The 16,361-nt window shown below is 39.5% G+C and overlaps 1 protein-coding gene across 1 annotated transcript; it reads left to right on the top strand.

Moving 5' to 3' along the window:
* Window positions 1-9,647: 9,647 nt before the first annotated feature.
* On the top strand, window positions 9,648-15,305 carry LOC101614657 (vomeronasal type-2 receptor 116-like). Its single transcript, XM_012951962.2, has 5 exons — window positions 9,648-9,920; window positions 10,480-11,289; window positions 12,518-12,745; window positions 13,103-13,226; window positions 14,404-15,305. The coding sequence occupies exons 1-5, from the start codon at window positions 9,819-9,821 to the stop codon at window positions 15,303-15,305; spliced, it is 2,166 nt and encodes a 721-aa protein (XP_012807416.2). The 5' UTR covers window positions 9,648-9,818.
* Window positions 15,306-16,361: the final 1,056 nt, after the last annotated feature.

Below are 16,361 nucleotides of genomic sequence, written 5' to 3' on the forward strand. Positions count from 1 at the left end.
ATCTTTTCTGTCCATGAACATACTTCTAAAATATGAGTTGTGTTTAAAATATTTCAGGAGATTCTCAGTTCAATACAGTGAATCTGCCACAGAAATAAAGCAGATTTGTTTCATGTGGTCCAGCAGCCTATGGCTCCATGGATGCTGGAGGAAGACCTTGTTTCTCTTTGTAGAGGGCAAGGAAAGATGCCCCACAATCCTTTGGCTCCCTGCTCTCCACTCTCCTCAGCTTCCCCCGTGCCTCAGCTTTTGTCTCTCTCCAGACATGTGCCTGGATCTCCATTCCCGAAGAGAACCGAGCTGAAGTTACCTATTGTTTTCATATCCAGGCTGACAGATCCACTAAGCACAGAGTTTTAGGGGCTCCGTGGAATGTATTAACTCTCCTAAGTTTATGAAGGAACAAAGAGCATGATGAATAGAAAAATATTTTCATAAAGAAATTAATTGCTTCCTAAATGACAGCAGTGGAGAATGTAATGTGTAATGCTTTTTCAAGTAAGTCTTGCACTGTATTGTCACAGAAGCCTCGGGGCCACAAAAGACATGCTATGACTCTGATCGTGTCCTTTTTTCATTCTCCACATGTAGAAAAATTGACTTCAAAAGTATGCTGTTTGGGGCTGGAGAGACATGTCAGCCATTAAGTTGTTTTCCTGAAAAGCCTAACAACCAGGGTTTGATTCCCTAGTGCCCAAGGAAAGGCAGTGGCACAAAGTGGTACATGTATCTGGAGTTCATTTGCCATGGCTAGTGGCCCTGTGTACCCATTTTCTCTCGTTCTCCACGTAAATAAATAGAGAAACATATTAAATATACAAGCCTGGGGGCTGAGAGATGGCAAAGCACTTGCATGTGAAGCCTAAGGACCCAGGTTCAATTCCGTAATATCCACATCAGACAGATGCACAGGGTAGTGATTGCAGTTCTGAAGTTTGTTTGCTGTGGCTAGAGGTCCTGCCGCACCCATTCTCTGTCTGTTACTATTCTCTGTCTCTCACAAATAAATAAATATTTAAAAGTACAAGCCTGGCATGGTGGCACACACTTTAAATCCCAGCACTCAGGAGGCAGAAGTAGGAGGATCTCCATGAATTTGAGGATAGCCTACATAGTGAATTCTACACAGTGAATTTCAGGTCAGTGTGACCTAGAGTGAGACCCTATTTCAAAAACAAACAAACAAACAAGGTCTGGAGAGATGGCTTAGTGGTTAGGGTGCATGTCTGCAAAACTTGAGGACCCAGGTTATATCTTCCAGGTCCCACATTAGCCAGATGCACATGGTGGCACATATGTCTGGAGTTTGTTTGTAGTGGGTAGAGGTCCTGGTGTAGCCAACTTCTCTTGCTCTCTTTCTCTCTCTCTGTCTCTAATAAATAAATAAATATAAATAAAACTTGGAAAAGAAAGAAATGCAAACTCTTTAAAAAGAAACACAAGAAAAATACCCAGGTATTTAGAAGGCTATTTGCAAATGAACTCCAGATGCATGAGCCACTTTGTGCTTTTGGCTGGACAAACTTACTGGGGACTCAAACTTAAGGTTCAGTCTTTGCAAGCAAGTACCTTTTATCATCATCTCTCCAGTGCTGAGTAGGACTTCTGATGGCTTTTCTTCTCCAGCAGCTTGAATAGCACCTTTTATTTTATTTTTTGTCAGCCCAGGCTGACCTGGAATTCACTATGTAGTCTTAGGATGGCCTTGAACTCACGGCGATCCTTCTACCTCTGCCTCCCAGAGTGCTGGGATTAAAGGAATGCACCACCACGTCTGGCTTGAATAGCACCTTTTAGTGTGAAGTAAGTTAGCTGGCAGGGAGGGAGCTTCCAGCTCTATTCCAGATTAGTTTTTCTGCATCCTGAAATCAAAACATGTAGTTTCTTCATCAGTAGATACTTACTACCCAGTTTTGGTGAGCAACCAAAAGCAATGGTAGTAACCTATGTTATGTGTGGAGCTTCTGTAACTCACTGAAAAACAACCTATTGATCCACTGCCCAGTCTGATCGATCACACTCTTCTATTTTTTTTATTATTATTACAGACACACGTGGTATGGATACATCATGTTTTGCTACCACCCTCTCCCTCGGCCCTGCCCCCGCTCCATGGCGATCCTCCTCAGTGGGATTGCTGGTATTCACATGGGGTTGTGGGTTAAGCACTGTGAGAGCAGCAGTCAGTTATTGGGGTGGCAATGCCTCTCAGCATGATGTCTCAACCCATGGCTCTTACAATCTTTCCACCCCTCCCCTTCCACAAAATTCTTTGAGCCATGGTGGGTGAATTTTAACTCTACTTCAGTGCTGAGCTCTCAGGAGCCTCTGGTTCTCTGCTCTGGCAGATGTTGGGTATCCTCAGCGCCTGTCTTCTTCACACTGGAGCCGATTGCCAGGCTCACCATGGAAGCTGCACTCTTGCTCATCTCTCCACTTCCTCTGTGGTTGCACCTGGGTCTTGACTGAGATGTGAGAGGTGGTTTATCTCCTTGGTTCTTGCTACCTTCTGAAAGAGAGAAGCAGACTCTCCAATGGACAGTAAGTCTGCATAGGTTAAATTGGATAAGTCTTATTAATTTAACAAGATTTTGATGGATGTAGACTCTCTTTTCGTGAAAGACTAGTGGAAGCTTAACACTGTAGAGTGTATTCTTAGTCTGCATAGGATTCAGACCTGGTTCCCAGTTCCAGATATGGGTTCTTTTCCACTGAGCAGATTTCTTAGGCATTGGTTGCCCACTAAGGCTGTGTGCCACCATTGTGCTGGTGTGTACTTCTTGTCAGGCTGGTTGCTTCTGAGTGGCTTATACCCCTGCTTGCTCACATCATTGTTGACCACTTTCCCCCAGTAGCTCATGCAGCGCTTTCCAGCACTAGACAGGCTGTCTGAGGACTGGCTTTCTTCTGAAATCTATCCAGGTCTCCGTGTCAGCAGCATATGGAAGACAGCATCTTTGTTTGTTTGTTTGTTTTTCTAAGTAGGCTGTCAGCTCAGGCTGACCTGGAATTCACTGTGTAGTCTCAGAATGGCGTTGAACTCTTGGTGATCTCCCTACCTCTGCCTCCTAAGTACTGGGATGAAAGGCGTCCAGCTGGAAGACAACTCTTAATCCCAAGTCTTTTGGATATACCACCAAATCAACTTTTAAAAAATTTTAAAGTTTTTATTATTTATGTGTCATTTATACATAATGATGACTTTTATATTGACATTTTCATACAAGGATATGTAGTATGTTGATCGTATGCTCTTCCGCATTACCCTCTCTCTTTTCCTCTTACTCCCAACGATCCTCTTCCTCTTCCCTTCTATTCCCCTTTCTTTATAGTTTCCTCTTTTTTCTGATGTTTGTTTTTGATGACCCAATGAGTTTCATTTAGGTTGATTACAGGAACCTTGGTGATTGGTTATATTTTGAATGAATGGACTCCTTAACAGTGTTCATACCACTGAAGGAAAGGTGTCTTCTTTCCCCCACCTCCACCCCAGCCACACAGTGCAGGTCATCCTTGCTCTTATTCTATCTTCCACATGTGAGAACAAACATGTGATACTTGTGTTTCTTTCTGGCTTATTTATTATGCATATAGCTAGTTCCATACTTTTTCCTTCAGATGATACAATTCCATTCTTCATAATGCCTAGAAATATCCTACATATATCACTATAAAATATGCTATATAGTTAGATACAAAAATGTGATATATATCACCATAAATGTATATGTATATATAGTTATATTTTTAATATTATATAAATTTACATATATTTTGCATTCTTATCTACCAATTTATTGACTGGTGTATAGACTTATTACTGAGAACAGTACAATACAGAATACATACAGTAAAATACACACAACAAGCATGAGTATGCTGCGGGTCTCTTATGGATGAGTTTGTTTTCTTTGATTTATTCCCAGGAGAGTTGTATCTGCATGATATTGTACTTCTCCATTTACTTCTTTTGAGAAATATTCATGTAGCTATTCACAGACTATCAAGTTTAAAGAATTTTAATTTATTTATTTGAAAGCAGAGAGAGATGGAGAGGAGAGAGACACATGCAGAGTGAATGGGCATGCCAGGGCCTCCAGCCACTGCAAATGAGCCCTAGCTGCATGCATCATTTTGTGCATCTGGCTCCGTGTGTGTGCTGGGAAATCAAACCAAGGTCATTAGTCTTTGCAAGCAAGCATCTTAACTGCTGAGCCATCGCTCCAGCCCCAGAATATTAATTTTGATTAAAACTTCCCTCATTACTGTGTAAGAATTCATTTCCCCACATATTCTTTATACCCTTTTTTTTTTTTTTTTTTTTTTTTTGGTGACAATACTTACTCTGACCATGGTAAAGTTGAATGCAAATTTTGTTTTAATTCACATTTCCTGGATAATAGATATTTTGAACATTTTTATAAAATGATTTGTCATTTGTACATATGTCCCTTTGTATCAATTTGTTACCTATAGATTTGATGACACTTGTTTCTAACCATTTGTAGTCTTTTAGATTTTTTTCTGGACATTTGTCCCATATAAGATGAATGTCAGGCCAAACTTTTCTCTTTCTGTAGGCTGTCACTTCACACCGTTAAATGTTTGCTTTGATATGAAGAAGTGGTTTTTTTTTTTTTTTTTTTTTTTTTTTTTTGAAATAGGGTCTAGCTGTAGCCAGGTTGGCCTGTAATTTCCTGTGTAGCCTCAGGGTGGCCTCAAACTCAAGGTGACCCTCCTACCTGCTCCTCCCTCTGCCTTCTGAGAGCTGCTATTAAAAGCCTGTACCACCATTCCCAGCTACATTAAGGTTGTTGTTTGGAGGTAGTGTTTCACTTGTCTAGGCTCACCTGGAGTTCACTATGGAGTCTCAGGGTGGCCCTGAACTCATGGTGACCCTCCTACTTCTGTGTCCTGAGTGCTGGGCTTAAAGATGTGTGCCACCATGCCCGGCTGGATATCCAATTTTTATCGCACAATTTGTTGAAGAATCTGCCTCTTTTCCACTGTGTGTTTTGCCATGTGATTAAATATTCTAGTATCTATTTGTATCATTTATATTTTCTTAATTTCATTATCTATAAGAGCTTTTCTTCAATTTTTCTACATGTAGGAGAAAACACATACTTTAAACTTATTAATTTGACAAAGTTCTAATGCAAAAATATGCTGTATCCTAATTTCCAGTTTTAAAAAGTGAACTAATGAATGCATCTGTTTCTCTATCAACCATTTGTTTTTGTAAAATTTGTAATTTTTCATCCTGTTAGATTTCAGTTATGCTCATCCTTTCATATATATGCCATTGTTTAGATTTTGAAAATTACTTATTTGTGGGCTGGAGAGATGGATTAGCAGTTAAGGCACTTGCCTATAAAGCCTAAGGACCTGTGTTCAACTCTCCAGATCCCATGTAAGCCAGATGCCCAACGCAATGCAAGTGTGCACACGTTTGCACACAAGTGTCACACATGTGCACAATATGGCACATGCATCTGGGGTTTGATTGCAATGGATGGAGGCCCTGACATGTCAAATCTTTCTCTCTCTCATAAAAAATAATTAAAAATTCATTTATTTGCAAACAGAAAGAGAGAAAAGAAGCAGACAGAGAATGGGCACACCAGGGCCTCTAGCAGTACAAACTCCAGATGCATTTACCTCATTGTGCACCAAGCTTTATGTTAGTAATGTGGATTCACCTGCATTGTTATGCTTTTTAAGGCAAGCATCTTAACAGCTAAGTCATCTCTCCAACTCTGTTTAGATTTTGGAGAATATGCTAGCATAAAATATCTAGGCATATCACGTTTTCTGTGATTTCTCTAGTTTCTTTGATGTCATGTTTTCATGCTATGCTAATGGTCCAAACATATAAAATTAACCAATGTATCCCACAGGGACTATTGAAAGAAAGGGATTGAGGCAATCTACTTTAGCCTATGTTGAATCTTAAGGGATACGTTACAACATACAAGAGGTATAGGTTTGGAGAATTGGCTCAGTGATTAAATGTGCTTCCCAAGCAAGCATGAGGGGCTGAGGGTACCTGGAACAGCTCTATTTGGAAACTGAGATGCCAAGTGCATGAATAGCTGGGCATGGCCACATGTGTTGTAATACCAGGTTCACAAAGTTTTTATTTGTAATTTTTTAAAATTTAATTTATTAGTTTTCTTTTCAGCAAATACAGGCAGTTTGGTACCATTGTTTAGGCTCATCCGTGATCTACCCCCTCCCATTGGACCCTCCTTGTTGATGTAAATGGGTCGTGCATTGTGGATATTTATAATTTTTTGTTATAATTCCATAGTGATTTGTACAGGGTGAGATATATGGATGTGGTTTCATCTTTCTGGATGTTTGTGTTTTGTCAAAGGTTTTGTGGCAACAACAGATTAGATTCATTTCTGGGCCTGTGTTCTGTTCTGTTCTGTTCTGTTCTGTATGTTCATCTGGATTCAATACCATGTTGTCTTTGTCACTATCGCTCTGTAGTACAGTTTGAGATTGAGATTTTTGAAATGAAATACTTTGTGCTAGTTGCCTCTCCTTGGGCTTGGTTTGGCTGTTTGTGGCCTTTTGGGTTTTCCTATGAATTAAGTGAGAGTCATCACTGGAATTTGTTTCATGGCATCTGTAATTGGTAATAATTTCATTGTTGTAACATTTTTATTTATTTATTTATTTGAGAGCGACAGACACAGAGAGAGAAAGACAGATAGAGGGAGAGAGAGAGAATGGGCGCGCCAGGGCTTCCAGCCTCTGCAAACGAACTCCAGACGCATGCGCCCCCTTGTGCATCTGGCTAACGTGGGACCTGGGGAACCGAGCCTCGAACCTGGGTCCTTAGGCTTCACAGGCAAGCGCTTAACCGCTAAGCCATCTCTCCAGCCCTGTTGTAACATTTTTAACATTACTTATGCCAATCCAGGATCATGAAAGGATTTTCCATCATCTGCTGTCCTCTTTTATTTCTTTTTGTGGTGTCTTGCTGTTTTCATTATAGAGAATGAGGTATACATTCTAAAGCGTCACACACTGAAGGCAATAATCATGAGTGCTTTGTGGTGAACTGAACCCAACTTCATTTCAAATTTCTTCATTGATTACTTATGATGAATTTTATCTTATTTCATTAATTTGATATAATTTTGCTCACACTGGAATTATCTAGGTTGATTTGTAAGCTAGTATATCCTTATAGTTTCTGCAGTACCTATCTATTTATTTATCTCTCTAGCCCATTTTGGCAATATCTTGACTTTGAGTTTCCACATATTTTTATATCTTTTTTCATGAAATGTAGCTAAATGTGCAATTTTGCCATTGAATTTGTCATTTAAAAATTATTCCATTGTATTGTGTGTGTTGATACTACACATTTTAACCTCACTCTGCATTTTTTGTAGATCTTTTAGTAAATTTGAGTACCCCTTCCATCCTCATGTACACAGACCTTAGTTTTTTCTCTTTTTAAAAATATATTTTATTTATTTATTTGAGAAAGAAGGGGGAGGGAGAGAGAATGAGAGAGCGAAAGAGAGAGAGAGAGAGAGAGAGAGAGAGAGAGAGAGAATGGGTGCATCAGATCCTTCAGCCACTTCAGACAAACTCCAGATACATGTGCCCCCTTCAGCATCTGACTTATGTGGGTTCTGGGAATCCAACCGAGGTCCTTTGGATTTGCAGGAAAACTCCTTAACTGCTAAGCCATTTCTCTAGTCCCTCAGTCCATAGTTTTTATGTTTATACAGTATATTAACAACACAAAAAATTCTTAGCTCTGATTTTTTTGCTTTGTGTATATATATGCAATGTGCTGTGTATTTGTGTGTAGTGGTGCCAGTGTGTTTTATATGCACATGTATGTGCAAATTCTGTATCCCATGCACTCTTCTGTAGCAAGGGTGTAGGGCTGGCTGATGGTGGCTGCAAAAGATAGGGGGTGTCCCATGGTATCACTTTTCACATATTCTTATTTGAGCAGAAGTCTCTAACTGATCATAGAACTTGCTGTTTTTCATGATTACCAGCTGTGAGACAGGATGGTATCCAAGCACAATTATAAAGGGATCAGTAGGGGTGGAGACATGGCTTAGTAGTAAGGCTCTCGCCTGCAAAGGCTAAGGACTCATGGTCCACTCTCCAGGCCCCACATAAGCCAGATGCACAGTTACACAAAAACACAAGGTCACATAGGTGCACAAGAGGGTACACACATATGGCGTTCGATTGCACTGCCTACATGCAAATTCTCTCTTTTTCTCACTCCCCCTTAAAAAAAAGAGATGAGCAGAGAGAGGGATGAGGGAAGGGCAAAAGACGCTTTGACATATGAGTAGAAGGGAGGTATGGGAGGAGAATGGTAAAGTGGGTGTGGAGAAAGATAGTCTAGGAGAAGAGGAGAAATGAGAATAAACTCAAACAATGGCAGTTTTAAGCTCCAGAGCAAATGATAGAAAAATCTCTATATGCCAAATAAAAACTATAAATTAGGAAATTTCCTTAGCCACTGTAGGTGGCAATTTAAGAAAATAGTATAAATTAGTTGGATTAGTAAACACTTTTTTTTAATGTTTCTGGAGAAATAAAATTCTGAGGTCAAATCAAAGAAGATGTACTGTCTGATAAGGGACAGCTTCCACATCCATGAGATGGAAGATTTGATAGCAGTGGTTCTTATCACCACCCAGGTGTGGCTAAGGTGCCAGACAATTCAAATGTTCACCAGATCTGCCCCTATCAGTGATTCTGCAGTTCTTGCTGCATGCCAAAAAGAGGTTATAAAATGTAGACAAGTAGCAAACAGGGAAAAAGTAGAATTATTACCTAGATAGAGAAAACGTGTCCAAGAGAAAGCAGGATGGTCCTCTGAGAGAGACGAAGTCTCTGACAAGGGGCTTGAGAATAGTGGAGTAAGATACAGTGTCACTGTAAGGAGAGTTATTCCTTCCATATGTTCAACATATCTTTATGTGTGGTATAGTCTGTTGACTTAGGTGAGTAATTGACAAGCCCAAGTAGATTAACTGTTAAGGGAGAAGACAATTGCAAGCATTTGTAGTCTGTTTTGGGCAGCTTGGAATGCCATGTTTCCCCCTCAGGTCAGAAAGGACAAATGTGGCTTCTTTTTCTGTCCAGGAGTAAGTTGCTTTTCCCTTAATGGGTATAATTGAGAAACTATACAAACCTGTGATGATTCCCTACTTGTATCTTTCATATGGTATTTAAAATCATCTGGAGGGACAATTGTGATATTTTCCCAAACAATGTTACAGGGGAGAAAGGAGATACATGCTCTTTCATTCTTCCATAATCTCCAACCCTGCAAATATCTGTCAACCTATCTCATTATTCTTACTATGCAGCAGAGAGATGAAACCTGATCTATAATATGGATGCTGAAGAGGACACCTATCTCATTTATGGAAATACTCTCCTCTGACATTTTCAAATCCTTATTGCTTTTCAAAGGTCTCACATTCTCATACCCACAAATTATGAGTAATGTTTTCAAAGGAGGCATATTGGTGAAAATGCCCAGTTAGTATATAATATACATTATATTAAAAGTTTAAAGTTCATCATTATAACTTTATCTCAATTGACCATCATGTCCTCTTTTCAGGGTGACAGCTGAAAGTTTCCAGTTTGTTGTTGCATTGTTTTCTGCCATTAAGGAAATCAACAGTAACCCCTATATTTTACCCAACATATCTCTCATATATCCTGTTCATGGTAATGATGATTTTTACCCCTGTAACATATTTCCTATTATTTTTGTACAAAGTAGAAATATTTCTTTCCCAAATTACATGTGTGAAGAACAGATATCAACTGTAGCAGGACTTATAGGACCCATGTGTGTGTTATCTGCTAAATTGAAACCACTCATGAAGCTCTTCAGATGGCCACAGGTAAGGCTTGGAGATTATGGAAGAATGTGCGATGTGGAGAGATGAAACCATGATTGATATGGTTACATAGTGAGGTGCCTAGGGAATATGCAATGGGTTCATAGATCTACGTTGTTCAAGGGTCAAGTGTCTGTGTTGTAGTCAGATCATGCTTCTGGGATGAGGTTCCAAACCAGACAGTTTATGGGAGGAAGGGATTTCTTTGAAGTTTACAGATTGAGGGGGATTTTCATAAAGGCAAAAGAGGCTGGCCCCCTTTCACCATCCAGACATAAGAAAAACAATCTATTTTGTTCACGTGGTAAATGTCCATGCATTGCTGGTGTGTTTGCATTTCTTTGCTTGACATGGAGGATGAGAAGCAGGGAAACAGAGCTTATCTAGATCACATAGAATGGTCAGGAATTTTCTAGAAGCTTTCAAGAAGTGAGACATGATTCCCTTGGATCAACAATTTTCCTCCTTCCACTTCTAGCTTGTGCTCAGCACACCTCAGATCTGAGTTGAGATTAATGGCAATCCTCTTCTTCATGTGGCTTCCTATGTTATGTTCCTTTAGCTTTCCTTTGCACCTTTTCATCCTATCCTGAGTGACCGTGAACACTTTCCTAATATCTACCAGATGGCCCCCAAGGACACATCTCTGCCCCTTGCCATGGTGACTTTGATGCTTCATTTCCACTGGAACTGGGTGGGTCTGCTCATCTCTGATGATGAACAAGGTACTCAATTTCTGTCAGAATTGAGAGCAGAGATGCAAGGAAACAGAGTCTGTCTAGCCTTTGTGAGTATAATCCCAATGGACATTAAGATGTACTTGGGAGAAGCTGGAATACATGATAAGTACATCATGACATCATCATCAGCAAATGTTGTTATAATTTATGGCGAGGTGAACCCTACTCTAACCTTCAGCTATGCACTATGGACTAGATTCGGTTCACACAAAATCTGGCTCAGCACCTCACAATGGGAATATTCCACAATTAAGAGAGATTTCAACCATGACTCACTCCTTGGAACTTTTACTTTTTCACATCACCATCCTGAGATTTCTGGTTTTAAAACTTTTATCCAGACAGTGAATTTGTCCAACCACCCACTGAGCAATTCTAGTGCAAAATGGGGCTGGGTAGGTCTTAATTGCTCCGAGTTATGTACTAATTGTAAGGCATGGAATAATTGTTCACTCAGTGTTTCACTAGAATTGCTAATGTGGCACAGATTTGACATGGCCATGAGTGATGAGAGTTACAATCTATATAATGCAGTCTATGCTGTGGCCCACAGCCTCCATGAGATGCTTCTACGACATGTTGATACACAGCCAGTAAAATATGGGAAAGAACTGAAATTTGAACCATGGCAGGTAATGCCATCCAGTGTATGGTATGTAGTGTTATCAATGTGCCTTTCCTCCAGGGCCCCAATGTCCTCAAATCAATTGTTCTAGCTCTTATAAGTACAAGAATGACTGTACTTTTTAACTGCCAAGGAGGTAAATTTACATGAAGAATAAATCATAAACAAGGGGATGATGGCATTGAAGACAGCCCCTGTTCTTACAATCAGAACACTGATTTTCTTTTAGTGGACCTCAATGCCATGTCTTTCCTGACATCACCAAAACTGAAAATATAAAACACTTGTTTGGGGCTGGCACAATGGACTAGTGCTTAAGTCACTTACCTGCAAAGCCCAGGATCCCAGGTTTGATATCCCAGTACCCAAGTAAGCCAGATGCACAGGTGGTACATGTGTGTGGGATTTGTTATCAGGGGCTAGATGCCCTCGTGGCCCATTCTCTCTCTGTCTCTGTCTGCTTCATTCTCTCTCCCAAATAAATAAAATATTAAAGATTTAAAAACCCACGCTTCCTCATGATATTCTGAAATGATGATGAGAACATTAGTTACTCTTTTTGTCACCAAAATGAGTTGGTTAACACAATAGTTTGTTTAGATTACTGATGTCCAGTTATTCTAGAGCTTTAGGTATTGTGGATCTCGGTTTGCTAGCTGATGGTCGGTGACATTCACAGGAAGTGAATTTTGGTGCCTAGGCCACTGTTGTAGCTACATACTACTTTGGTATGCATGTGTTTATTTAGTTTCTCCTGAGACAAACATATTTTAGTAGTAAAATGACCCTAACTCAAAGAGCTCCAAGTGAGAAAAAATAATCAAGATTAGAGCAGAAAATATTGAATTGGAAACTAAAACAACAATTTCTTTAAACATTTATTTCATTCATTTTCTTTCCATTGATTTAATGAATTTTGCTTTCTTTTATTTTTCTCCCTTGGGCCTTTCAAAACTTTTGCGTTTTAAGGAAGAATATTACAGAAAGAGAGGAACAATGAACTGCACATTTCTTTCATCAATACTGGGTGTCTTAAGCTGGGTGTGGTGTCACATGCCTTTAATTCCAGCATTGGTAGGCAGAGATAGGATGATCACTGTGTATTCAAGTCTGAGAGTATAAAGTGAATTCCAGGATACCTTGGTCTAGAAGAAGACCCTTTCTGGAAAATGCAAAAAAGAAAAAAAAAAAAGATGTCTTCGGTCTTTTGTCATAAAATGATTCATGTCTTTTAGTTTTCCTCATATCTGAAGAAAATCCAATTTACTAATCCTGCTGGAGATCCACTGAATATGAATCAGGAAGAGAATTCCCATGTAGAATATGACATTTTTAGCATTTGGAAATTTGAAGAAAGTCAGGGAGTTAAAGTGAAAATAGGACAATTTACCCCATATTTTTCACATGGTCAACAATTGTATTTATCAGAAGATGCAATAATGTGGATCAAAGGAAGTAGTCAGGTGGGTTGGACTTAATTGAGATACTTTACACAATACATAAATGACCAAAGTCTTTTGACACATCTATGCCTTCTCACTATTAGTGAAGTACCACATGTGGTCATTTCTATACTTTCAACCTTTACATATTACCAGTCTTCTCAATACACAGGAAAGTAGCACACTTTCAGTCCTTTTGTTGCAAATGTAAATTTGTTTCATGGTATACAATGTATTAAATGAACGTGACCACTTAATTGGTAGAGGATGTATACAAAATATGCAGGTTTATTCAAAGAATTTATGAATTACTCATATGAAATGATGCCACAATTATGAGAGACATAAATAGATCTCCAAATGACTGGTTTTCCTCAGATTATCCACTCAGTGTGCAGTTTGAGCTGTGCTCCTGGATTCAGGAAATCTCCTCAGGAGGGAAAGGCAGTCTGCTGTTTTGATTGCACCCCCTGCCCAGAGAATGAGATTTCCAATGAGACAGGTAAGTGTTGTCTCAGGAAGAAAGTCTTCAAACAGCACATCTTTGCCCACCACATTAGGACTTGGAGGGTCCTAGAAGAGAAAAACAGAGATTTTTCCCTTTATTAATCATGTAATTCATATAATAAATAATGTTGACCCTTGAAATAACACACTATGTGTATCTTGAGCCATATTCTTTTACTCATAATTGTAGGATAATGCAGATAGTATTTTATTCAGGAAAATGATTGGACAATGTAAGAGTAGTGAAAGTTGTATGCCCATGTGGGGTCTTAACACACACACATCTATGTACACACACACACACACACACACACACACACACACACACAGAGAGAGAGAGAGAGAGAGAGAGAGAGAGAAAGAGAGAGAGATGTACTATTCATTGTATGGGAAATTTCATATAAATCACATTGATGACAGAATAGAAACCCTCAGTAATGCACGGGTTTCATTCTCTAGCTCTAGTAATTCAATTCAATTATACTCAAAATTCTAAGATACACTTTGGTGGGAAATAAAACGTATTGCTCAGTTGATATACTTATTATTTCAAATATTTTGTGTCACTTCTCTTTTCTGGAATTTGGGAAATTATCTTGATAAAGCCCTATTCTCAACAAGTACATTGGTATTGAGTGTATTATTATATGCCATAGCTTGTAAAGGTATGATTTTATGAAATAGGTTGTGATGTGGATATAAAAGGAAAGGTGATTGTATTAAGACATGGTGATTATGATGCTAATTATTTTCTGGGGTTAGCACCTTTATGGGATTCCATTCCTGAGAGAGTCAGATAGGCTTCACTGGACTGAATCAAGAAGCTCTGTGATCCTGATGTTCACAGTGCTCAGAGAATTACTCAATCAATGTGAGGGATTTTATGATTGCATCTTGAATGTACTAAAGCAACTGGAAAATTTGTATTATTTCTAAAAGCATAAAACTCTTGTGAATATGACAGATGAAGAGAAGAAAGAATTGTGGTGCTTCCTTTACCACTGGCATTATGAATGGAGAATTATTCCTATAAAGCAATCTTCCTCCTATGGTATTCTCAGCAGGAAGTAGGGAGACTTTGTTGAACTTGTGTAAAACACTTATGTGAACAATTTATTGAAAAATAGAGAAACACTAAAGCTTCTCTAAATATAACTTTCTTTCTGCACCAGATTTGGATCAGTGTGTGAAGTGTCCAGTTGATCAGTTTGCAAACACAGAGCAAACCCGCTGTCTCCACAAAGTCGTGACCTTTCTGGGTTATGATGACCCACTGGGGATGACTCTGGCATGCACATCTCTTTTCTTCTCTGCACTCACAGCTGTAGTTCTTGGGGTCTTTGTGAAGCACCAAGACACTCCCATCGTGAAGGCCAATAACCGGACTCTCACCTACATCTTGCTTCTCTCCCTCATCCTCAGCTTTCTCTGCTCCTTCTTCTTCATTGGCCGTCCCAACACAGCCACCTGCATCCTGCAACAGACAGCATTTGCAGTTGTGTTCACTGTAGCTGTTTCCACTGTCTTGGCCAAAACAATTACTGTGGTTCTGGCCTTCAAGGTCACTGCTCCAGGAAAAAGAATGAGGTGCTTTTTGGTATCAGGAGCACTGAATTTTATCATTCCCATCTGTACCCTGATACAACTTATTCTCTGTGTGATCTGGCTGGGAACATCTCCTCCCTTTATTGACACAGACACACACACTGAACATGGTTACATCATGATTGTGTGCAACACGGGCTCAGCCGCTGCCTTCTACTGTGTCCTTGGGTACCTGGGCTCTCTGGCCATAGTGAGCTTCACTGTGGCTTTCTTGGCCAGAAACCTGCCTGACAAATTCAACGAAGCCAAGTTCCTGACCTTCAGCATTCTGGTGTTCTGCAGTGTCTGGGTCACCTTCCTTCCTGTCCACCACAGCACCAGGGGGAAGGTCATGGTGGCCATGGAGGTGCTCTCCATCTTAACGTCCAGTGCAGGTCTCCTTGTTTGCATCTTTGCACCAAAGTGCTTCATCATTTTGTTCAGACCAGAGAGAAATTCCCTGCAAAAATTCAGACACAAGGCATATTGAATCAATATGATTTCATAAAATTTAACTCATCATACAAATGAAATATAGGGCCTTAAGACAAGAATACGCAGAAAAACTATGTTGCAAAACAAGATTGTTTCCATGGACTCATTTTACCTGAGAATCATCACATTGTGAGACAACATCTTTCAAACTTTCCTCCAGTTTTCTATTTTATGTTATTTTTATTTTCTTCCTATGGCAAGTCTAGCCTCTGTGGGTATTTTGATTAATTATATACCTAGAATACTATTTTATGTTCTTAGCTTGTTGCTATATTAGACTGGTATCCCTGTTTACCAAGCTTTGCTCCTGTGCCTACCTGCAGGCTCTCACCTCAGTTCAAGATGCCAGGCAAAAAACCAAAGAGAGGGCTAGAGACAAGGCTAAGTAGTTAAGGCTCTTGGCTACAAAGCCTGATGACCTGGATTGGATTCCCCAGTTCCCGCATAAGCTAGATGCAAAAAGCGGCACATTCATCTGGAGTTTGTAGTCACTAGAGGCCTTTCAATCAATCAATCAATTAATCAATCAATCAATCTCCATCTCTCTGATTTAAAATAAATTAAATAAATTAAATATTTAAATAATATTTATTAAAAATTACATATTTAAGCTAGGCATGGTTGTGCATGCCTTTAATCCCAGCACTCGAGGGTCTAGGAGGATAACAATGAATTAGAGGCAACCCTGATACTAAAGAGTGAATTCCAGGTCAGCCTTAGAGTGAGACCCTACCTGGATAAACAAACAAAATAATAATAATAATGAGAAATATATGGGCTGGAGAGATGGCTTAGTGGTTAAGCGCTTTCCTGTGAAGCCTAAGGACCCCAGTTCGAGGCTCGGTTCCCCAGGTCCCACGTTAGCCAGATGCACAAGGGGCGCACGCGTCTGGAGTTCGTTTGCAGAGGCTGGAAGCCCTGGCGCGCCCATTCTCTCTCTCTCCCTCTATCTGTCTTTCTCTCTGTGTCTGTTGCTCTCAAATAAATACATAAAAAAAATTTTAAAAAAAGAAATATATAAGTGTATATATACATATATGTGTGTGTGTGT

Source organism: Jaculus jaculus, chromosome 14, assembly GCF_020740685.1.
Source record: "Jaculus jaculus isolate mJacJac1 chromosome 14, mJacJac1.mat.Y.cur, whole genome shotgun sequence".
Classification (NCBI taxonomy): Eukaryota; Metazoa; Chordata; class Mammalia; order Rodentia; family Dipodidae; genus Jaculus; species Jaculus jaculus.

Coding starts and splice junctions, on each gene's coding strand:
- LOC101614657 (XM_012951962.2), top strand. CDS start 9,819: ATGTGTGAAGAACAGATATCAACTGTAGCAGGACTTATAGGACCCATG. Junction 11,290..12,517: donor TGAAATTTGAACCATGGCAG/GTAATGCCATCC, acceptor CATGTCTTTTAG/TTTTCCTCATATCTGAAGAA. Junction 12,746..13,102: donor GGATCAAAGGAAGTAGTCAG/GTGGGTTGGACT, acceptor GGTTTTCCTCAG/ATTATCCACTCAGTGTGCAG.